The sequence below is a fragment of the Microtus oregoni genome, unplaced genomic scaffold (assembly GCF_018167655.1).
Source record: "Microtus oregoni isolate MIOR12 unplaced genomic scaffold, Mior012 000081F_ref0000091, whole genome shotgun sequence".
In the NCBI taxonomy this organism is placed as follows: domain Eukaryota; kingdom Metazoa; phylum Chordata; class Mammalia; order Rodentia; family Cricetidae; genus Microtus; species Microtus oregoni.
This window is the reverse complement of record NW_024544541.1, coordinates 2,526,620-2,549,947: the sequence shown is the minus strand read 5'-3', so window position 1 is coordinate 2,549,947 and position 23,328 is coordinate 2,526,620. Positions and strand designations below refer to the sequence as shown.

General features: G+C 50.3%; 1 protein-coding gene across 4 annotated transcripts in view; it reads left to right on the top strand.

Moving 5' to 3' along the window:
- Nucleotides 1–23,132, top strand: part of LOC121441779 (calsyntenin-1) — a 65,923-nt gene extending 42,791 nt beyond the window's left edge. Inside the window, exons 3-19 of one of the 4 annotated variants that reach the window (XM_041643063.1) lie at nucleotides 2,201–2,230; nucleotides 3,282–3,477; nucleotides 5,480–5,688; nucleotides 8,074–8,223; nucleotides 8,337–8,522; nucleotides 10,498–10,746; nucleotides 11,636–11,757; nucleotides 12,807–12,969; nucleotides 16,041–16,097; nucleotides 17,445–17,602; nucleotides 17,948–18,096; nucleotides 18,380–18,606; nucleotides 19,061–19,231; nucleotides 19,575–19,720; nucleotides 20,526–20,661; nucleotides 20,960–21,144; nucleotides 21,582–23,132. In XM_041643063.1, coding sequence (XP_041498997.1) covers nucleotides 2,201–2,230; nucleotides 3,282–3,477; nucleotides 5,480–5,688; nucleotides 8,074–8,223; nucleotides 8,337–8,522; nucleotides 10,498–10,746; nucleotides 11,636–11,757; nucleotides 12,807–12,969; nucleotides 16,041–16,097; nucleotides 17,445–17,602; nucleotides 17,948–18,096; nucleotides 18,380–18,606; nucleotides 19,061–19,231; nucleotides 19,575–19,720; nucleotides 20,526–20,661; nucleotides 20,960–21,144; nucleotides 21,582–21,779 — 2,732 coding nt within the window. In that variant the 3' untranslated portion in view covers nucleotides 21,780–23,132. The remainder of the gene's footprint in view (nucleotides 1–2,200; nucleotides 2,231–3,281; nucleotides 3,478–5,479; nucleotides 5,689–8,073; nucleotides 8,224–8,336; nucleotides 8,523–10,497; nucleotides 10,747–11,635; nucleotides 11,758–12,806; nucleotides 12,970–16,040; nucleotides 16,098–17,444; nucleotides 17,603–17,947; nucleotides 18,097–18,379; nucleotides 18,607–19,060; nucleotides 19,232–19,574; nucleotides 19,721–20,525; nucleotides 20,662–20,959; nucleotides 21,145–21,581) is intronic. The other 3 variants (XM_041643066.1, XM_041643064.1, XM_041643067.1) reach the window with 3 other exon arrangements.
- The last annotated feature ends 196 nt before the right edge of the window (nucleotides 23,133–23,328 follow it).

Here is a 23,328-nt window from a genome sequence, read left to right as displayed (position 1 = left end):
AACTCCAGTCAGAAATTGGAGCATTTACACTGAATCAAAGATTGGCAGTTGGGATCATCTCACAACATGTCTTTTAGTGCGGGAGAGAGGGCTCATCGGTTAAGAGCGCACACAATTCCCAGGACCTATTTTGGGTGACTCACAGTCACTGGTAACACCAGCTCCCCTGGGATCTGATGGCTCTGGCTCCCAGGGCACCATTACTCATCTGCATATAAACATAAGTAAAAGTAGTGAAGATAGAGCTTTATAAAATAATACTAATAACCAAAGCATTTTCATACTCCAGTTTATTAGCCCGTCCTAGGATGCTGGTTGGTATCACTGCCACCTAGGTTCTAACTCAGGGTGTGTCTCTGTAATAGGGATCAATAAAGTTTTCTTGAAGACCTCCACAGGGAATATTTAGGTTCTGTAGTCCATAGAGCCTATGGCAATGGTGTAAATCGACAGTGAACTTAGCCATCACAGTACGCAAATGAGAGCCTGTCTGTGGTCCAGGCAAACATCGATGAAGACAGATGTGTGAATTTTAGTGTAATTTTCTAATGCTCTGAAATACTGTTTAAAATGGTAACTGTCTGCTAGGTGTGGTGGGGTGCTGCTATAATCCAAGTACCCAGGAGCCTAAAGCAGGAGGATCGTGGGCTGGCCTGGGCTACAGAGTAAATTTCAGGCTAGCCTGGGGCTCATAGTAAGATCCTATCTCAGCTTGATGAAGTACTTTCAAAAAGGTAAAATCATTCTTTTAGTACACGGGCCTTTCAAAAAGAGGGGCAACCGGAATCCGGCCCTGATTCCATGGTCTGCAGAGTCTGGCCCCATGGCACCCCGGCCTTGTAGCCATGCAGGAGACCCTGCTATGGTGGTGTCTGGGCTGCGTTCTCTATGCAGTGTTGTGAGCCCTGGGTGGCATGTGTGGCTAAGAAACTGAAGATTTGGTGTTAATTCATTTAAATGGATTTTAGTTTAAATTTGACATTCCCCGTGGCCAGCCTCTACCATGTTGGGCAGGCCTCATGATGGAGGAGGAGACATGGATGGACAGCTTCCTGCTGCACGTTCACTGGCAGGAAATGGCCTGAAGTTGCCATGTGGCTTTAGTGACCGCAGATGTGTGCTGAGTGTTTGCTGTGCCAAGCAAGGTTTTAAGCACCTTACATGTTTCAGCTCCCTAGATTCTTACTGTCAGTCAAAAAAACGGATAAGCCACAGTCTCATATGTCAGTTGAGACAAGTGAGCGTTGGGTTATAAGGTTATGTGAAATTCAAGGCACAAAAAAACACGATCCGCCAGACAGTGGTGGTGGCGCACATTTTAATCCCAGTACTCGGGAGGCAGAGGCAGGCGGATCTCTGTGAGTTTGAGGCCAGCCTGGTCTACAGAGTAAGACAATGTCTCCAAACAAATGAAAATACTTAGGTTTACTTATTGTCATCAGAAGAAAAGTCCTATGACACGTGGGGTGCCGGGAAACCCTAGCAGCATTCCACCCCAGAGTGAGTTCAGGTGCAGTTACCTAATAGCTTAGGTAAGCAGGGTTCAAAGTGGTGTGGGTGTGAGGACCGGGTGTTTCCTCCTTAACAGCTCTGGTAGCTGTCTACCGAGCGTGTGTTAGTGATGTAACAGTTGTGCAGCTGTCTACTAAGCATGTGTTAGTGACGTAACAGGTGTGCAGTTGTCTACTGAGTGTGTTAGTGACGTAACAGGTGTGCAGCTGTCTACTGAGTGTGTTAGTGACGTAACAGGTGTGCAGCTGTCTACTGAGTGTGTTAGTGACGTAACAGGTGTGCAGTTGTCTACTGAGTGTGTTAGTGACGTAACAGGTGTGCAGCTGTCTACTGAGTGTGTTAGTGACGTAACAGTTGTGCAGCTGTCTACTGAGTGTGTTAGTGACGTAACAGGTGTGCAGTTGTCTACTGAGTGTGTTAGTGACGTAACAGGTGTGCAGCTGTCTACTGAGTGTGTTAGTGACGTAACAGTTGTGCAGCTGTCTACTGAGAGTGTTAGTGACGTAACAGGTGTGCAGCTGTCTACTGAGTGTGTTAGTGACGTAACAGGTGTGCAGCTGTCTACTGAGTGTGTTGGCGACATGTCCAGTTCTTATAAGAAATGTGTTGCACCTTTGACGATATCCTTGTTGTTCCGTCTTCATCCTTTCTTGAATTACTGACATGGGTTTATCTTTTCTCCCTTTAGAGAGTTTTGAGGTGACAGTCACCAAAGAAGGTGATGAAGGGTTCTTTGTCTCCCTCTCATGAATATTAACCCACTAACTTGTTATAAAATTGGGAATCAGCCATTAAACGGAGCAACTGCCATGCCGTCCCCTTATTTATTCTCCTAGTTTTGTTTCATTTTTTTAAGTGTATTTATGGAAATTGTATGTAACCAGACCCTTGGTTAGAAATATCTAGAACTCAGACATCCGTTTGAACTGCGTGGACAGGACTTGCTTGGGACAGTTTTCTAGTCACTGAACCCGTGGAAGTGTGCAGGCTTCTTTTTACGAGAAATGGCTTTGCAGCTTCATATTGCATCAGAGCGTTAACCTTGTCCTCCCATGGGTGTGCGTGGAACCAGGGAGCTTTCCAACCCAGAGAGTTTAGCCGTAGTGATTTTGTCGGCTGGTGTTCCTCTCAGGGGAAGCCAGAACTGGGGAATCCTAGCGGATCCCTCCCTGTGGCAGTGGATGTCAGCTGTTGAAATGGATGCCTGAAAACTTGGTATTTCTACCCCTCTTCTTTAGCAGTTTGTTTTGATTCCCTAATTTAGCCAGGCTCATTGCACAGGAAGACTTGATCTTTTTTTTTCCTCGACAGAATTTCTGTAATTATGATGCTGGTCCCACATGTCACACTTCTTCTCTCAACGCTTAACTCTCCATTTTATCCTCTCTCTGGTGCAAACCCAAAGAACCGCCCAGTGCTCAGACCGCCTGGGAGCCTGGTGTGCTCAGGCCTTGGCTGTTGCTTATGATGTCCTTGACCCTCGAGCCCTGGAAGTGCTCCTGTGGAATGCCTGTCTATGCTCTCTCTCTTGTATCCCTGCATGAATGGATGCAAAGTAAACCAGTTGCTTGGAAAGCCAGAATCCGCTTCTACTAAAGTCCCAGAACTCACCCGTGTTAAAGCACAGTGCCCCCACCCCCGCTTTGTCCACGGACCCTACAACCCCCCTGGCTGCTAAGTTGTTGTCGTCTATTTTCTTTGGGGGCGGGGGCAGCGCGCAGAAGGTTCATGGGGCAAGGCACACTAATCTGCTCTACTTTACTCCCCAGGTGAGATTTGTGGCTTTAAAATTCACGGGCAGAATGTCCCCTTTGATGCCGTGGTGGTGGATAAGTCCACGGGGGAGGGACTAATCCGCTCTAAGGAGAAATTGGACTGTGAGCTGCAAAAAGACTACACGTTCACCATCCAGGCCTACGACTGCGGAAAGGGACCTGATGGCACTGGCGTGAAGAAATCTCACAAGTAAGTCGAGAGCCAGGAGAGCCGCCCAGTAGTGCGCATGCGTGGGGAGCGGCAGTGGGACTTGGTCCCCAGTGCTCCGAGGTGTGAGATGGAGCAGGAAGAGTCCTGCAGGGTCACAGACGGGTTGGAAAGGTCTTTAAGGGTGGACTCCAGCCTGGGTGTCCTCTTTTGTGTTTAACTTCTAGGAAGAGCCTGATGGGTAACAGGTTTTCAAAAAGGAATGAGTGGTTTTATGCCACCGAGTATTCTTGGTAAAGAAACTAAAGCCTTACAGGAACAGTGAGTGACATGTGCCTGCTACTGAGGCACTCGGAAGGCTGAGGGAGGAGGATCACAAAGGCAAGGACTGCCTGGGTAACATAGTAAGACTTTGTCTCTGGAGGGGGCTGGGAGCAGGGACAGAGATAGACAGACAGACACAGATACTCACACTCACACACAGCCCCATATTGAACTTTTTCCTGAGGAAAATGATTTTGTTATTCTTTTTGGTTTTTTTCGAGACAGGGTTCTCTGTGTAGCCCTGGCTGTCCTGGAACTCACTTGGTAGACCAAGCTGGCCTCGAACTCAGAGATATCCACCTGCCTTTGTCTCTGAGTCCTGGGATTAAATCACCATCACTGCCTGGCTGATTTTGTTATTCTTATCTTTTCTTGTAAACTCTAAACGCGTAAGCTAGCTAACTTGTGGAGGAAGTTGACATGACCGGAGGTCACTATAACAGAGAGGGCTGTAGAAGAATGGGCGTAGAAGTCTAGACTTTTATCCCCTCAACACCAGGCCAATTGAATGTTGCTCAGCCTTAGTTCCTCGGTACATTGCTAAGGAAAAGGGATGTGTGGGCAGCATGGGCGCCACATGGATGAGCCTGGATCGGGATGCTCTGAAAACAGGGTATGATGAACTAGTGGAAAACTTCTCATTTTCACACAACGTGACATCCCTTTGTTCATTTAGAAGATTGTGTTTGTGCTGAGGACGAAGCCTGGGCCTTGTGTATGTCAGATAAACACTTTGCAACAGGCCTATATTTCCAAAAGTTTATATTTTGACCAAAAAACCTGATCAGTAGGTAGCCCTTGAAGTCTACATAAGTGTCATTATTTGGAGACTGGCTCACTGGCGCCCAGCTATGAACTTGGAAAGTGGCAGTTAGGAGTGCTCCTCCTGTACATCTTCATTTGTGGAACCAGGACTGAATGAAAGGGGTCCTCGTGGTGACCTCTTCCTGCTCTGTGACAGTAGGACAGAACTTGTTTCTACACGTGTGTGCGTGTGTGTGTGTGTGTGTGTGTGAGAGAGAGAGAGAGAGAGAGGCAGGCAGGCAGACAGACTGCGTGCGTGTGTGTTCACAGATGTGTATGCCTGCGTGTGGATGTCCTGGGTTCCACTTGATGTACACGTGCAGGTCTCTCCCATCTCAGGGAGTCTGGCTAGCCAGCTTGCCCTGCGTTCCTGTCCAGCCTCCCAGAGGAACCACCACATGGGCCTCACATTTCCGTGGGTGCCGGGGCTCAGCACTCAGACTCGTGTGGCAAGTGCTTCATCCACTGAGCCATCTCTCTACCTCATTTGTTTTAACTCACACAGTGAGACCATTTCTCTATTTCTAACCCCTCTTCCTTTGGCTGTAAGTCTTTAAAATTCTGTGATAATGCGTCTTGACATTATGACCAGAGACTAAGTAGTGTTTGGATTCCTCTCCCTTCCTCACGTCCTGCCCCCACTTTAGAGGAAAATTCAGTCTTCTCTGCTGCATCATGGATTTTCTAAGCCTATTGCCTCAATTTTAGGGGACAGAAAAATCAGCCCAAGTTCAAATTTAACTTCCCCGTGCCTCCATGCCAAATAAAAGAAATTGAATTTGGTTACATTTTGGCTTCACTGTAGGAAGCTCATGAAGCAGCATCAGGAAAGGAGAATGTAGAAATCAGCAGAATTGTTGCCTTTTGGGTAAAAGACAGAACAGAGCCCCACACCAGCCTTCTCCCCCTTGTCTAGGGCAACCGTCCACATCCAGGTGAATGACGTGAACGAGTATGCGCCTGTGTTCAAGGAGAAGTCCTACAAGGCGGCCGTGGTGGAGGGGAAGCAGCAGGGCAATGTCCTCAGGGTGGAGGCTGTGGATGCAGACTGCTCCCCGCAGTTCAGCCAGATCTGCAGCTATGAGATCCTCACCCCGGATGTGCCGTTCACCGTGGACAAAGACGGTAAGAACAGGGGAGCCTGGTGAGTCGGTGACGGCGGGTGGTGACCTGGGCTTCCCAGTGCCGGCCGAGCATCAGTGAGCCTGCAGGCTGCCCGGAGCCCTGCCTCGTGCCTGTGACTCATGTTTGACTTAACTCTGGAAATTTGGACTCTTTGGGACTCTCTTTCCCCTTTCCTACCCAAATCAAGTGACGGCCTTGTTTGACATGAACCTTCTCACTTTCACCCGTGTGCACCTGAGTGTGTGGTCCCTTTAGGTACTTATTTTTTGTTCTCCATTTGATTGGAATCTTTTACACCCCCTCCCCATCACTCCCCACTTTTGGTGGTGCTGGGGATCCAGTCCAGGCTTTGTACGTGTTAAGCAAATGTCCTCCCACTGGGCTACACTTCTGGCCCCTTCTGCCCCATCTTTAGGGTGAGCACTGATTGATTCATTCTTTAAGGAATCATTTTTGGTTATGTGTCTCTGTGTGGGTGTGTGCACGTGAAAGCAGTTGCACACGGGAACCAGAGGTTTTGGATCCCCTGGAGCTGGAGTCACAGGTGCTTGTGAGCCCCTTGCTGTGGGTTCTGATCCCCTGGAAGAGCAGTGTGTGCTCCTAACTGCTGAGCTGTCTCTCGCGCTCCTTTATTTCTGAGCCAGGCTCTTCCCATGCAGCCTCGGCTAGCGTCTCGCCTCTTGTCCTCCTGCCTTGGCCTTCTGATTGTGGGGATTATAGCTAAGATGAGGATTCGCACTGCTTCTGCCAGAACCTTTCTCCTGAGGAGCTGACAGAAGCAATGTGAGAGCTCAACCCCTTTCTACTGGGACTGCTTCTTTGTTGTTGTTTTGAGAGACAGGGTTTCTCTGTGTAGCCCTGGCTGTCCTGGAACTAACTCTATAGACCAGGCTGGCTTCGAACTCAAGAGATTCCCCCTGTCCCTGCCTTCCTAGTGCTAGGATTAAAGGCGTGCACCACCCCTGCCCAGCCACGGTAATAACATTGTAAATTAGTGCACACTGCAGTCTTTGATGGAATTGTGGTTGTGTGAAACTTTGTAGGGTCTGGAGAGATGGCGGTGTGGTTACAGCACTGGCTGCTCCTGCAGAGGGCCCTTGTTCAGTTCTCAGCACTCACATCAGGCTGCTTACAACTGCCTATAACTCTAGGTCCAAGGGCTCCAACACCCTCTTCTGGCATCTAAGGGAACCAGGTATGCAAGTGGTTTACATACATACTACAGGTACTCACACATATACACAAAATAAAAGCGAATCTTAAAAAAAAAAAAGACATTTTCACTCACATTTGAACAAAAGGATACCTCTTTCTAAGCAAGAGGACGAAGGGGGGAGGATTTTCTTCCCTCTCCCTCTTTTCCTCCCCCCTCCCTCCCTCCCTCCCTCCCTTCCTCCCTTCCCTTTGGTGCTAGGGTAGCATCTGAAGTCGCACCTCGCAGGTGGTAACTATGGGTCCCACTGAGTCATACCCCGGCCGAACCTCAGTTAATTTTGGTTTGTTTGTTTGTTGAGGGAAGAGAGAATTTCTTGCAGTCCAGGTTAGCTTTGAACTTGGCATGTAGCTCAGGACAGCCCTGAACTTTTAATCCTCCTGCCTCTACCTCCCACGTGCTGGGCTTACTCTTGGTAAGGAGTGCTGGACATCAGAGCAGAATTGTGTCCCCAGCCCTCAACTTTGTTTTCTTTAACAAAATTAATCTTTCATCATAAGTATTTAATGAAGCTTGACCTCATTGTTAGCATTTAAGGTATTTAAACTATTTGCCCTTTTTTATTCTTACATGCAAAGTACTAAATGTTGATATAAAATCAGGGCAGGCGAGGTGGCTCAGGGAAAAAGCACTTATCACATAGCCTGATGACCTGACTTCAGTCCCCAGAGCCATGGTAGGAGGAGAGAACTCACTCCTGAAAGATGTCCTTTGACCTCCGCACATGTGAGGAGGCATACACATGGCATACACATACACCCAATTAAAATGTTTCTAAAAAGCTGGCCGTGGTGGCGCATGCCCTTAATCCCAGCACTGGGGAGGCAGAGGTAGACAGATCTCTCTGAATTCCAGGCTAGCCTGGCCTACATGTGAGTCCCAGGACAGCCAAGGTTACATAGTAAGACCATGTCTCAAAAAAAAAAAAAAATAAAAAAGAATTTTTAAAACCAGTATAGAAACTGCAGGGATGGGGCGGAGTACTCAGTACACAGGAGGGCTGACTGTGTGCTCACACTGCGCTCAGACACTGGAGCATGGCCTCGGCGAGTTCTGCGGTCAAGGGGGGATGGAAGAGTGTGTGACCTCGGGACTGAGTTTATTTCAGGTCTTGTCAGTCTTGCACAGCACAAGTAAAGATGGTTCTCATCGCCGCTTTCCTTCTCCGCCAGGCTACATTAAAAACACAGAGAAGCTGAACTATGGCAAAGAGCACCAGTATAAGCTCACAGTCACGGCCTACGACTGTGGGAAGAAAAGAGCCACGGAAGACGTTCTGGTGAAGATCAGTGTTAAGCCCACCTGCAGCCCCGGGTGGCAGGGTGAGCTCCAATCTCTCTGCTTCTGCACCCATTCTGAAAATGTACGTGCCGTAGAACCACATAAACGTGAGCTTTCTTTTTTCTCTCCCGCACCCATCCATGGATCAATGCAGGCTGGAGCAACAGGATTGAATACGAGCCCGGCACGGGGGCGTTGGCTGTCTTCCCAAGCATCCACTTGGAGACCTGTGACGAGCCCGTCGCCTCAGTGCAGGTCACAGTGGAGCTGGAGACCAGCCACATTGGGAAAGGCTGCGACCGAGACACCTACTCTGAGAAGTCCCTTCACCGGCTCTGTGGTAAGGAGGTCTGGTGTCTGGAGCCCTCAGTCTTCAGGGAAGACAGGACCCCGTCGGACCCTAGCCTGTGTCTGGGCTGTTAAATAAGCAGAACAGACACGATGTTGTGAGGTGGCCTTTGCTGCCTTGCTGGCTGCTTTTCATTCGGACAGGTTCTCGGGAAAGCACAAACCCTGTAGACTCTGTCCAGAGTGCTGCATGTGTGTGCACTGAAGAGCTCATAATTTGAAGAATTTAACCCATTGAGAATCATCCAAGTGCAGATGATGTAAGAATAAGGAGCCGGGCTTCGGAATGTGCTCTGGAGTTCATTTATTCAGAGGTTGAGGCAGGGGGTCGTTTGAACCCAGGAGTTCTGGTCCAGCCTGGGAAATAGAGGGTACACTGTTTCAGAGGCCCATGCTTTTCCTAATGCATGAGGCTCTGAGTTCGCTCCCCAGCACCAGGAAGAAAGAGTAGAAACCTTAACCTGACAGCTGTAAAATCTTTTCTCTACTCTTTTTTTAAAATTACTTTTATTTATTTTATATATGTGGGTGAGTGTGTGCCACAGTGGTCTGCGGAAGTCAGAGGGTAGGTAGTGAGGTAATCGCTTTTCTCTCCCCTACGTGGTTCCAGGTTTGGTGGCAGGTGCCTTTGCTAGTGCTGAGCTGTCTTACTGCCTCCCTCTCCCTGCTCTTTGACTCAGTAATTCCAGTTCTAGATGTTTATCCTAAGAGCAGAATCACCGCACACATACATGCTCGTTGAGGACAGGTGTGTAACAAAGGAGTTTGGGGTAACAGTCAGTGTCCACCAGTGGGAGGACTAATGAATCCCGTTGTATCTGCACAGCGAAACGCTACACAGCCACTCATAGATGCTGCTACAGAGTGAGGAGAATGTGTGGCATTGCAGACTCAGCAGGCCTCCAGTTAAGTAAGAAGCACTTTGTGAGCAGACAAGGACTCAGTGGTTAAGAACACTGGCTGTTCGGGGTGTGGGGCCCAGCACCCACATGGCAGCTCACAACAGTCTGTAACTCCAGTCCCAGGAGCTTTGGTGTCCTCTTCTGATCTCCTTGGACATAAGGCATGCAAGAGGTGTATAGACATACATGCAGAAAAAACACTTGTGCACATAAAATCAAAATAAACAAACAATCTTCTGGGCTAGAGAGAGTTCAGTGGGTAAGGCACTTGCTGTGCAGTGTGAGGATCAGGTGTAGATCCCCAGAACCCACTCAATCCAGAGAGGTAGAGCGGCCCACCCAGTCATGTTGGTAGCTCTGTGTTTGATCGAGAGACCTGCCTCACTGAATAAGGTAAAGGTAACTGAGGGTGATTCCTTCACATGTGTGCACACCTGTACACGATTGTCCAAACACATGCAGACATACATGCACACAAAGGCACATACCACTAACATGACAATGAAGAAGAAACTTTTATATGTTCATTTAAAAAGGACTAGAAGTGTTTATACACAAAATGGTGTCTATTTGGGTGGGAACATAAAAAGTTACATTGTTATTGTGTTTGTTTTGAGGCAGGGTCTTTCCTCATAACTCTGGCTAGCCTGAAACTCAATATGGGAATAGGCTAACTTTGAACTCACAAAGGTCTGCCTCTGCTGGTGCTGGGATTAGAGGCGTGTGCACCATGCCTAACTGTGTTTTATCTTCTTCATCCTTCATCCTTAAAACAAAAAGCCACAGACTGTGTTTGTATCTGTGGTTTTTGTTTTTGTTTTGTCTTATTCTGTAGCCCAGGCAGGCTTTGAATTTGGCAGTCTCCTGCCTCTGCCTCCCTTGTGCTAGGATTACTGATGTGTATATTACATTTTTGTTAAGAAAAAAAAAATCCTTATTTTTTAGGGAAGGCAAAATCAAACCAGCAGCCATTCTAAGGGTGAGAGACACCCTTAGTGTGGTCCTGAGCCACTCTCAAGCGTTCCGTTCTCCATGGAACTGACTCTCATGTCTCTTTGGTTTCAGGGGCTGCAGCTGGCACCTCAGAGCTGCTCCCTTCCCCGAGCAGCTCTTTGAACTGGACTGCTGGCCTTCCCACCGACAACGGCCATGACAGCGACCAGGTCTTTGAGTTCAATGGCACTCAGGCAGTGAGAATCCCGGATGGCGTTGTGTCCCTTGACCCCAAAGAGCCCTTTACGATTTCTGTGTGGATGCGGCATGGACCTTTCGGCCGGAAGAAGGAGACAATTCTCTGCAGTTCAGACAAAACAGGTTGGTTGCATCCCTGTGTCGGCTGGTATTCTTCCGTGCTCCCTCACAGGGACTAGTTCCTCCACAGATGAGGCTCTCTATTTTATGCTGGGGACACTTTGTCCTTAGAGACACAGCACCAGCCTGGGGGTTTATCCTGAGTTCTCAGTAGAACCCTGTGTGTGTTCCTATCCCCTGTCTTGGCTCAGCTAGAGGTTCATTTATGCAGATAAAACATGTCTTTAAGGCCAGGCGGTGGTGGCGCATGCCTTTAATCCCAGTACTCGGGAGGCAGAGGCAGGCGGATCTCTGTGAGTTTGAGACCAGCCTAGTCTACAAGAGCTAGTTCCAGGACAGGCTCCAAAGCCACAGAGAAACCCTGTCTCGAAAAAAAAAAAAAAAAACAAAAAACAAAAAAAAAACCCCATGTCTTTAAATCTACTCAAGAAACTGTCCTGGGGGGCTGGAGCGATGGCTCAGAGGTTAAGAGCATTGCCTGCTCTTCCAAAGGTCCTGAGTTCAATTCCCAGCAACCACATGGTGGCTCACAACCATCTGTAAAGAGGTCTGGTGTCCTCTTCTGGCCTTCAGGCATACAGACAGAATATTGTATACATAATAAATAAAAAAAAAAAAAGAAACTGTCCTGGGGGCTGAGAGATGGCTCAGAGGTTAAGAGTACTGCCTGTTCTTCCAAAGGTCCTGAGTTCAATTCCCAGCAACCACATGGTGGCTAACAACCATCTGTCATGAGATCTGGTGCCCTCTTCTGGCCTGCAGGCATACACGCAGACAGAATATTGTATGCTTAATAAATAAATAAATACATATTTTTTTTAAAAAAAGAAACTGTCCTTACTCCCCCTGGGACCTGGAGGTGGCAGTTCACCTATAGACGCTGTCTTTTCAGACATGAACCGACACCATTACTCGCTGTATGTCCACGGGTGCAGACTGATTTTCCTCCTCCGTCAGGACCCGTCGGAGGAGAAGAAATACAGGCCTGCGGAGTTCCACTGGAAGTTGAACCAGGTGAGTAAATAGAAACCTTGCCAGGTGTCAACCTCTCGGGATGTGACCGTCTGCAGGACATCATGGTTTGTGTATCTGTGGGTCAAAGGACAGCAGATCAGATCCCCTTAACTCCTTCCTGCCAAAGCCCACCTTTTCCCTTGTGTGCATTTTACGGCAAAATAATAGCGTAAATATTATCTTCTTTGTAGACCAGGAAGATGACTCCCTAGGTAAAGGACTTGCCACCAGGCCTGACCACCTGATTTTGGTTCCCAGAACGCATGTACACGATGGAGGGAGAGGACTGCTTCCCACAAGTTACCTCCTGATGTGTACATGCACATACTCATTACCAGAGTTAAATGTGAAAAAGAATATGTGATTTAAGCTGACAATACAGTTATGTTGTATTGAGTGCGGGAATGGCACTGAAACCCTCCTGTTTAACTTCCTGGTCACTGTGTGAGCAGGCGCCACCGTGTGGTTGTATGTGGTTCTGGGGATTGCTACCTCTGCCAGGGCCCTGTGTGTGGCCCTTCCCTCAGCCTGCCTGTCTGTGGGGTTGAGCAGTTGACAGAGAACATGCACTCACTGTCGTGCGCCCTTTTCTGTGACCGATGATTATTATCTTGGCTCAGAAGCGAATGGCTGGCACTCGGGAGCAGAGGCAGTGCCATCGAGTCCCAGTCTAGTTCTAGAACAGCCTGGGCTACATAGTGAAACCCTGCCACAAAAAGGGGGGGATAGCCTGACCCAGTGTTTAGGAGGTAAGTGTCCAGCTTGCTGCTAGGGAGACTTGTGGATGCCGCTAAGGGTAGAGAATTGCTCAGCCCTTGTTAGCGTCCCTGGCCTGTGGCGATTTGAAATGCCCTAGTGATGATGAAGTTGACCTGCCCCTTTCTGGTGGGATGTGTGTGCTAAACACTTTCCTGCTAGATTTTTAAATCCTTTTCTTTCAGGAAGTCGTTCCTGACACGTGACCCATTTCCCACATCATGCTGCTGCTCAGGGTTGCGTCTTCGGCCGCACAGCTGGCTGACATGTCACGCTTTCTTTGCCTTGGCTAGGTCTGCGATGAGGACTGGCACCACTTTGTCCTTAACGTGGAATTCCCAAGCGTGACTCTCTATGTGGACGGTGTGTCTCACGAGCCTTTCTCTGTCACAGAGGACTACCCACTTCATCCAACTGGGATAGAGACTCAGCTCGTGGTTGGAGCTTGCTGGCAAGGTAACAGTTGCTGGCCTCCCATCCCCCGGCCCTGGGAACTAACACCTCCTTGCTGTGTTGTGACTATGTCGGGGTCAGATTCTTAGTAGCTCTCCTCTTTACCCACGTGTCCTTGTGTCTGTGTGCAGCCTTTTAGAGGACACGACCGCTGTCAGGGGTGGTTGATGTCACCGTTCTTGAACCTGAATGACAGACAGGGAAGGCATGATCAGGGAACTAGCCTATAAATCAATCTGATCATTAATTATTGATGTCTGTGAAGTGACGCAGAAATGTGGAGGATACAGAAGAGTCTGCGCTGTAGGCTTCTATAGTACTTAGCCCTTGGTAGCTCAGCAGGAACCTGGTTGAGTGAGGGAGCATTTGGAGAGGCCTGGTTGCAAACCACTGCCTTGAACAATATGTATGTGCAGAATCTCAGGCATCCAGTTAAGTTGAAATAGTGGCCAGCACACTGAAGACTCCGAACTTGTGCAGTGATAACCCATGATGCCCTGTTAATGGGCGAGACAAAGCTTTAACGGCAGGGCCAGAAAGACCGGAATTTGAAAGGGCATTGGGGACAGTATGCGGATCCCTGCTCTGCTGTGCAGTGGTGAGAAGAGACCCATGATTCTGCTGGTGACAGGGTCACAGTCACTGCCCACTGCTGTGGTTGTAGCCTATATTTATAGCCAAAGGAAATAAGTTAGTGGGAATGAACGTTAGCTGTCCAAGTTCATGGAGCATCAGTGTGCCCTCCTGTGACCCTTGGACCCCACATCATTTCAGGGTACTGCACCATCACTGAGTGCTAGATGACCAGACCTAAGACAGATTTTTCTCCCCGTGGGAAGATAGAACTTTGACTTTGGTTAGAAAGGTATAAGTGGGGCTGGAGAGATGGCTCAGAGGTTAAGAACACTGACTACTCTTCCAGAGGTCCTGAGTTCAATTCCCAGTGCCCACATGGTGGCTCACAGCCATCTGTAATGAGATCTGGTGCCCTCTTCTGGCCAGCAAGCATACAGACAGACAGAACACTGTGTACATAATAAATAAAGCTAAAAAAAAAAAAGGTATAAGTGCATCTAATTCCCAAATTTGTTTATTTTAGGAGAACTTGAATTTCTTAAGTTTCTCTGTAAATTCTTTCAGACACAGAGGAATAAGCTAGCATGTTGAGGTGACCCTCTTCAGTTACTTCAGTTACTACCAGGGTTACTGCTGCTTTACACACGTGCCTGGGAGAAAATGGGGTGTGAAGCCAAAGGCTGGGTTGCAAGGCACGCAGATGGTTTAAGTTTAAATTCAAATGTGGTGTAAGAATCAAAACACAAGCACAAGCCGGAACGAAACTTTCTCTTCTGGTGGTTTCACTGTTTTGGTTAAATGGGCCGCCCTGCACTGTCTGGCCTCCCCTGGTCACGGTGGCACTGCTGTGAAGTAGCAAATGATTTTCATCTTTTCTTTCTTTTGACTTCAACTGTCACAGCTTTTCCAACCTGACAGCCATTTCTGTATCAAGCAACACATTTTTTTCTTTCATCTAATTTTTAACATTTTATGTATCATGGATGTTTTGATCTGTATGTATGCCTGTGCGCCAGGTACGTGCCTGGTGCCTGTGGAAGCCAGAAGAGGTCCAGGTCCCCTCGAATCAGTGCAGCAGGTGGTTGTGAGCCACTGCGGGGGTGCTGGGAATTGAACTCAGGACCTCTGGAAGAGCAGCCAGTGCCCTTAACCACTGAACCGTACTCTAGCCCCTACCAACACAAGTTGTTTAAAATTCAGTTCACACGCAGGAAGGTGCCCCCTCTGCCTTTCAGTGAACGTGGAAGCCCACTCCCTGCGAACACAATATGGGAAGGGTGGGCCATAGGCGGCAGCAGCGTCACCTCTGTCATAGAGAGATCACAGTGGGTGGCCATGAAGGAGCAAAATGGCTTCCCAGGTCTGGCGTCACCCCAAGACTCATCTCCACTTGGTGCATGGGAGGATACCTAGGCAGACTCTAGTGGCCATTGTGGAGGCATTTCCTCCACAGTGCAGTACAGAATGTGTGGGTTCTGGGGCTGGAGAGATGGTTCAGTGGTTAAGAGCACTGGCTGTCCTTCCAGAGGTCCTGAGTTCAATTCCCAGCAGCCACGAGGTGGCTCATAGCTATCTATAATGAGATCTGGCGCCCTCTTCTGGCCTGCAGGCACCCATGCAGGCAAAACACTGTATACATAGTAAATAAATCTTTTTTTTTTTTTAAGAGTGTGTGGGTTCTGTGCCCAGCCATGGGTGTGTGTCCACCAGCAGGGCTTTAGGTTTTGTGCCCCGATCTGCAGCTGTAGAGACTGTGGCTGGTGAGTGCCCAGGCCTGCTGCAGGTCGTCTATCTGGGTGAGACCCTTAGCCAGCCTCCCTCTTAATGTCCTCTTTTCTCTGTCATCTAAAATCCAGAAAGTACAGACACACGTGTTTTTATGTGCTACACTCTTGACCCTGGTGCGAGCCCTCCCATTTTGTCCGTGTGTTCCGCTTCCCTGTGTGGAGGAAAGAAGCTAATGGTTCAGGAGCCAGCGCCACTGCCGGCCAGACCTCCTGGGAACGCATTGTTTGTTCTACGCAGATAGTGAATTTGGTGTGCCTGCTTTTTTGCCTTAACTTGAATCTGGTTTGTGTTCTGGCGAGGAGAAGAGGCGATGGTGTATAAAAGGAAAGGCCTGGGCTGGAGAGATGGCTCAGAGGTTAAGAGCATCGCCTGCTCTTCCAAAGGTCCTGAGTTCAATTCCCAGCAACCACATGGTGGCTCACAACCATCTGTAATGAGGTCTGGTGCCCTCTTCTGGCCTGCAGACATACACATAGACAGAATATTATATACATAATAGATAAATAAATATTTTTTTTAAAAAAAAGGAAAGGCCTCACATTAAGCATTGGAGGGGTCGCTTCTGGGGAAATGTCATCCAGGTGAAATACATCCCGGATGTCAAGAGGGACTTTGTTTTCTGGGGCTCGTGTTTGGCGGCTGGCGCCTGAGGTCCCGTGTGAAGGCCTAACCTCTCGGTCTTGTCTGCTGTCTCTGTCTTGCCTTTGCAGAGTATGCAGGAGTCGAGAGCGGCAATGAGACTGAGCCTGTGACTATGGCCTCCACAGGTTGCTGGAACCCCTACCCCACCCCCGTTCATTATAGTGTTTCCTTTAAAGATGGGACATTGATTCATTTCACCTGTCGCATGAGACGAGCAAATTGCATTTTGATCCTATACACCATTTCAGCTGCTTGCCCGCATCGAGCTTCCTCATTGCTCCTGGGACTTCCCTACCTGCCCCTGTCGACCCTGCACCCCCCCCCAATGGCTGCACTTTGGGGGGGTATTAGTGCCTCCAGTTCCCCACGGCCACTGCATGAGGCACCTATTACAATTCCTCAAGCTGGGTTTCAGGGGGCACTTTATGGTGATCGCGTGGCTAAGCCACAGGACAGGAAGAGTTTTTCCGTTGTCTGTCACGATTGATACTGAATTCTAAACAGAAATAGCGGTCCCTAGGGATGACTTGCCAGGCCAGGGCCCTGTTCTTTGTTAGTGTAAATGCCAGCTGTAGTTCGTGGCGCTTTGTTGTGGACTGCCAAGGTCTCCTCTGGGGTTTAGTTTTCTTCTTTACGTCTTCCCCGTCGTCCTCAGAGACAGAAGTCAACAAAAGAGCTTCCTGAGGGCAAAGATGGCTCCATATGTGAAGCCCTTGCTATGCAAGCATGGAGATGAGAGTTCAGAGTGCTAGCACCCGTGTGAATGCCGCGTGAGCCTGGCACCAACTTGTAATTCTGTTGATTAGAAGGGATTGCCTGAGCAAACTAGCTAGTTAGACTCGCTCTTTAGGCGAGCTGTGCCTCAAGGAAAAGGTAGAGAGCAGCGAAGGAAGAGCCAGCATCAGCCTCAGGTCTACCCCACACATATGCACACACGTGTACCCAAACATATATGAGCATGCATACTGTACATGTATATGCATATACATGTGAATACTGTACACTTGCGCATGTACACACAAATCTCCCTAGAAGGCCTTAAATGCTTTTATGTGTGGACTCTGAGTATCCCAGAGTTCCTGCCTCCCCCACCCCTACTCCTGTGTCTTCAGAGTCAGGAAAAGCATCCCGCAGTGTGCTCAGCCAAGTCGGTGTTAGATGAACAGCTAGTGCTAAGGAGGCAGTGTCCCTGTGCACCTTGGTCATAGTTCTAGGTTGGCCACCATCATCAGGGAGTAGCCAGATATGGAAGAAGGGGCCCCCACCCCAAGCTTCTCTCTTCTCCAGGCCATGTGCATGATCATAAACAATTTAATTTTTTCATTGCGCTTCCATGTAGATTGCAAGGCTAACGGTTTGGTCTGAACTAACTTGCATGTCCATCCATCGAGCTGCCACCACTGGTCATAGCCTGAGCGGTAACCAGGAGCTGCGAGCTGCAAGCCTAACATCCCGCCCCTCCTGTCCCCCAGGTGGCGACCTGCACATGACACAGTTTTTCCGAGGTAACCTGGCCGGCCTCACAATCCGTTCTGGGAAGCTGGCGGATAAGAAAGTGATTGACTGTCTGTATACCTGCAAAGAAGGGCTGGACTTGCAGGTCCCCGAGGATGGCAGCAGAGGGGTGCAGGTAAGTGTCACCTCAACTCACCCTTAGCCTAGCCTGCTAGGAGTGGGGCCGCCAGGGTAAGGCAGAGGTGGGTGAAGGGATTTTTTTTAGTTTTGGTTTTGTTATTCGAGGCAGGGTTTCTCTGTATAGCCTTGGCTGTCCTGGAACTCATGCTGTAGACCAGATTGGCCTCAGAGATCACCTGCCTCTGCCTACTGGGTGCCTTCATCTGGCTGGGGGTGAGGGATTTTACTCTGGGGACTAAAGAGCTCAGCGATTCAGTCGGGCTGATCGCTCCACCATCTCTCACGGCTTCGGCTCCTCTCGGCTGCGACCTTGTTCCCAACTCTAGTGTGATGGTTTCAGATCCACGCGAGCTCCAGTCAGGCTGTGTTGACCTTGGAGGGAGACGACGTTGGCGAGCTGGATAAAGCCTTGCAGCATGTTTCCTATCTGAACTCAAGGCAGTTCCCCACGCCTGGCATCCGCAGACTCAGAATCACCAGCACGGTCAAGTATGTCCTGACCGGAAGCAGGGAGTGTGTTCCCACTTCACTGACCTGTTGGCGGAGTGTGTGTGTGTGCCCTTAGACTTGCCTTCCCCTCTAAGGGAGGGGGAGTCATGACTTCATCTTGCAAAGCCTGGAGGAATTAAATTTCTCCCGACCACAATGGGAAGTGCATTCCTGGAGTGGCCATCCTCTGTCTCCTCCAAGCCTCACAAATCTTTGATGGGTGACAGCCTCACAGCTCTCAAAGCCCTCAGCCTCCTTTCTCCCCCTCCCTGCTTCCCTGCAGGTGTTTTAATGAGGCGGCTTGCATCGAGGTGCCCCCAGTTGAAGGCTACGTGATGGTTTTGCAGCCAGAGGAGCCCAAGATCAGCCTGAGTGGGGTCCACCACTTTGCCCGGGCAGCTTCGGAGTTTGAGAGCCCAGAGGGCATTTCGCTCTTCCCCGAGCTCCGAATCATCAGCACCATCACCAGAGAAGTGGAGCCTGAGGGGGATGGGGCCGAGGACCCCACAGGTAACAGCTGCACCTGGGCCTGCCAGCCCCCTCACGGGTCCTTTTTCTGTGCGGTTCTGGGGTTTAATGTTTTTGTACTTGAGTCTGCTTCTGAATCCTGGCTGCGGGTGGAGGGAGTCTTTACATCGCTTTTTGGTTGGACATCAGACTTTAAGACATAGCTTGAGGGCCAGCCCACAGGAAGACAGTGTCCCCCCCATTCTTATTGGGGACTCACCAAGTTCTGTTTATCCACTGAGCTGTTTCTGGGCCTGGGACCCGGGCCTTCAACATGCTGGCCTTATGTTCCACCATTGCCAATAATCCCAGCGCCCCACGTCTTGACAGTGACTCCTCCTCGCTTCAGTCTCAGTCCCTAGACTCTGATGTGAGCCTGAGATGTGGCTGGGGATTGGGGTTGACTGGCGTTGCCCGCCCCATAGCCTCTGCTATTTCTGGTTGGCCATTTCTGCAGTTCAAGAGTCCCTCGTGTCAGAGGAAATTGTGCATGACCTGGACACCTGCGAGGTCACAGTGGAAGGGGAGGAGCTGAACCCAGAGCAGGAAAGTCTGGAGGTGGATGCAGCCCGCCTCCAGCAGAAGGGCATCGAAGTGAGCCACTCAGACCTGGGTGTGGTCTTTACAGGTGAGGGGCTGGAGCTGAGCAGAGGGTAAGATGGAAAGGGAGACTCTTGCTGCCTGCAGAGTGGACTGACACATTCGCTTCACACCGCTGCCCGTCTGCACACGGTGGGGGGGGCAGTGAATGGGGGAACTTGGAGGGTGGAGAATGGGACATAGGCAGTGCCGTATGCAGGGTGAGCTGGGCACATAACAGCACAGGCCCCTGGATGGAGAAATGCTCTTACTTGCCTCAGAAAGCCACAAGGGTGCAGCCATTGGCTCAGCTGACCCAAGTGCGTGACTTCAGGTACCTGGGCCCACCCACGCTCCAGACTTAAAAGCCACTTGCCTTTGACACCCCCCAGGTGTGGACACCATGGCAAGCTATGAGGAGGTCTTGCACCTCCTGCGCTATCGGAATTGGCACACCAGGTCCCTGCTTGACCGGAAGTTCAAGCTCATTTGCTCAGAACTAAATGGTCGCTACCTCAGCAACGAATTCAAGGTGGAGGTGAGTCCAGCCCCACCCATGAAGGGCCAACGGTAGAAGGTACTCAAGTGTCCTGACTCTTGGTCCCAAGGTGGCTTTGTTCACACTGTGGGCTGCTGGTAGGGTTCACATGCAGGCTTGGAGACCTTGGCTAGAGGTAAAGGGTGAGTGTCTTTAGGAGGGGTAAGGTTGCTCCTTGGGGGTCCACATGGGAATATCCCCAGGGAAGCAAATGGTCTTGCAGCTGTGTTGGATCACCACTGGCTGGGTGTGCCGACACTAGGCCGTGGTCACCCTGAGGTCACAGTAGCTGGCAGACATTTACCCTCTGCTGCAGCCGACTTCATCGACCAGGGCCCCTGCGGTCTGGGGAAATGGACTCAGTTGTTCTGAGCAGTTCACTGTCTCCGCCATGACCTAAGTGGCATGCCAAGGCTCAATTTAGAATGCTGGCAAGCGTTTTACCTGAGCCAGAGGGCAAATGGTGATTGGTCTGCCTCTCCTACATCCGGGGTAGCGGGGAAAGTGGTCTGTGCCGAGCAGGTCCCAGGTGATCTGGGCTTGTTTTCTTCGCTGATGCAAATGTTTTCTTTTCTAAGCTACACTATAAATAAATGTTAGACAAGCACTGTTTCTGGGATGTGTGACAGTGTCACACATCAGTTGACAGGTTTTCCTTTTGATTTTTTTTTTCTGGTCACTGGAGTAAGCCTGTTTGTTCCCAGCCTGGAGGCCTTGGAACAGCACATCTTCGCCTGATGGACTCCATGGTCGCCAGTCAGGTACACGTGGGACACGGCTTCAGTGATCTCTTTGTCCTCTGCAGGTGAATGTGATCCACACAGCTAACCCTGTGGAACACGCCAATCACATGGCTGCCCAGCCACAGTTTGTCCACCCTGAACATCGTTCCTTTGTTGACCTGTCTGGTCACAACCTGGCCAATCCTCACCCATTTGCAGGTAGGGCTCCTGAGAAGTCCATGGCATCCAAGTAGGGTCCACATGGGTCCCCCACTAAACCTGGCTATAAGCACAGTTCCCCCGTACTGTCACATACAGAAGGCAGCTTACCACAGCCGCAGAGTGGAAGGTGAGCGAGGCCTGGCTGCCTTAGTGTTTCCCCCTAGTCTCTGAGGATCAGGTAAGCACTGTGACACATTCGTTTTGACTTCAGCTAGTTTAGGAAGCCCAGGGTGGGACGGCTATCCGGGTAAGCAGTGTCACAAAAGCTGAATCCAGTCTTCAAATCTCCTGGCAGTTGTCCCCAGCACGGCGACCGTTGTGATTGTGGTGTGTGTCAGCTTCCTGGTTTTCATGATTATCCTGGGGGTGTTTCGGATCCGAGCTGCCCATCAGCGAACCATGCGGGACCAGGACACCGGGAAGGAGAACGAGATGGACTGGGATGACTCGGCCTTGACCATCACCGTGAACCCCATGGAGGTAGGCGCAGAGGCATCCCCAGACTTCAGAGCACCAGAGACCTGTGCAACCGTGGCCCCTTGTGTCTTTGTATGTGTCGTGTACTCTGCACATCGGGTCTGTGCGCTTAGGGAGTCTTCAGTTGAGGAAACCCGGGCCCAGAGACCTTGCTGAAGGTCACACTGATTAGCATAGGTAGGCAACTGGTGCTCTCTGCTTCTTTACCCCAAGATGTTTCTGGTGTAACAGGACGAATCTCATCCCTCAGCATCGAGCACCCCCTCCCTAGGGCACGGATACCGGGTTGCTGGTGCGCGCTTTGCTGCCCCTATGCACTTTGCACCAGTGCTGCTCAGCCCCTGTCACTGTAGGGTTGGTTTCTCCCTCTGCGGCTTCCAGCAGGTGGACATTGGGTGGAGGAGCCACCAGCTAGCCTTCCACCATCTTCTCTTTCCCAGACGTATGAGGACCAGCACAGTAGCGAGGAGGAGGAGGAAGAGGAGGAGGAAGAGGAGAGCGAAGATGGGGAGGAGGAGGAGGAGATCACCAGTGCCGAGTCAGAGAGCAGTGAGGAGGAGGAGGGCGGCCCCGGGGATGGCCAGAACGCTACTCGGCAGCAGCAGCTGGAATGGGACGACTCCACGCTCAGCTACTGAACGCCTGCCTCGACACCTGCTCTCCAGAACTCTCTAGCCATCTCCCGTCCCACGGGTCCACGATGTACAAAATCATTTCGGCCAGCAGGTCTGCAGACCCCTCCCCCATCGCTGAAATCTGCCTGTGCGCAGTGTGTGAGGCCCTCGGCTCCGCCCTCCGCCCTCCCTGCCCATCACACTTGCAGTTTTGCTAGGAGCTGGCACTTCCTCCCTGGCCATGGCTGGGTGCAGTGGCCCCACAGCTCCTCCGTCGGTCCGGGAGAGGGCCTCGGCACCTCGCACCTCCAGAGACGCTGCAGTGATTGGACTTGCTGACAAAGGGTAAAAACACTGCTCCCGCCCAGTCATCATTTTTCTTTATTTTTAAAAGTTTTTATTTTTTTTTCAACTAGTGCATGTATAAAGTGGGAGAATGGGGGTTAATATGTAGATGACCAACTGGCTTTTTAATATTTTGTAAATAAACCGGGATTCTTTGTGTTCTCCTGTGCTAGTATAGCCCAGCACAGGAGTGTAAAGTGAAGTCAGACACAGGCCCAGGAGGAACTCTCCTCCCTCACAAGAGACCAGGTTAGAAAGGTCCAGGTCACTTGGCCCTTGCTGGGGTTTCTACAGTCACGTGGCAGAGGCCACAGGCTTCCAATGCTGCTTGGAGGACCAGACCCGAGCACCCCAACCACATTTAGAGGCTGCAACAGCCAGGTAGTTGCCACTACTGTACACTCGTACACTCCAGTGACCGGCAGCCACCTCACTTGCGGCCTCGTGGTTTCTCTTTACTAAATATGTCTCCCTGTTGGTGAAAATGTGTAGCTCATGAGAACTGACAGCTAATTCTGCAAGACACTCGGGCTCCTTGATCTGAAGACAACAGGCCTGAGTAAGTCTACACTGCAACATCCAAAAGGAGATACTGAGGCCCAAAGACAAAGTGCTAGAATGTTCCAAAACAGTCCGTTTCCTCTCCTCCCTAGAGGCCCCATGGGATGCCCCCTTGCTGTCAGGGTGTGGGATAAGACCCAAGCCCCCATAGCTAGGAGTCTCGTTGCTTGGTGGCAAGGTAGGAGACAGTGTCTAAGCCCACAGCACTCAGCTCGCCACATACAATCAGACTTCTCCAGCTGGGGGTCTCTGGCCCTCGCTGCTAGTTTTAAGGATGCCGACGGCTGTGCTGTCTGAGGCCACCCTCCCATGTTCAGTCCCTGTAGCTGTCTTATTAGGTGGACAGATGCTGATGGGGAGGGGGACATGTTCATGTGTTGGTAGCTGCAGCGTCTGTCCCCTTTAATCTGTGTATATTGACGCTAGGTCAGGAAGTGTATGCATTATAATAAAGTTCTGGTTCTAACTCCAGCCTGAGTGGGGGTCTCTTCTGTTGCTTCCTTATTTGGGGGGGATGGGGTGGTTGAGACAGGATCTGCTGTGGAGCCCTGGCAGGCTGACCTGGAACTTCCTGTCTAGACCAGGGCTGCTCACGAACTTAGAGCAATCCTTCTGCCTCTGCGTGCACAGTGCTGGGATTGCAGGTGCCCACCACACCCGTGCCAGG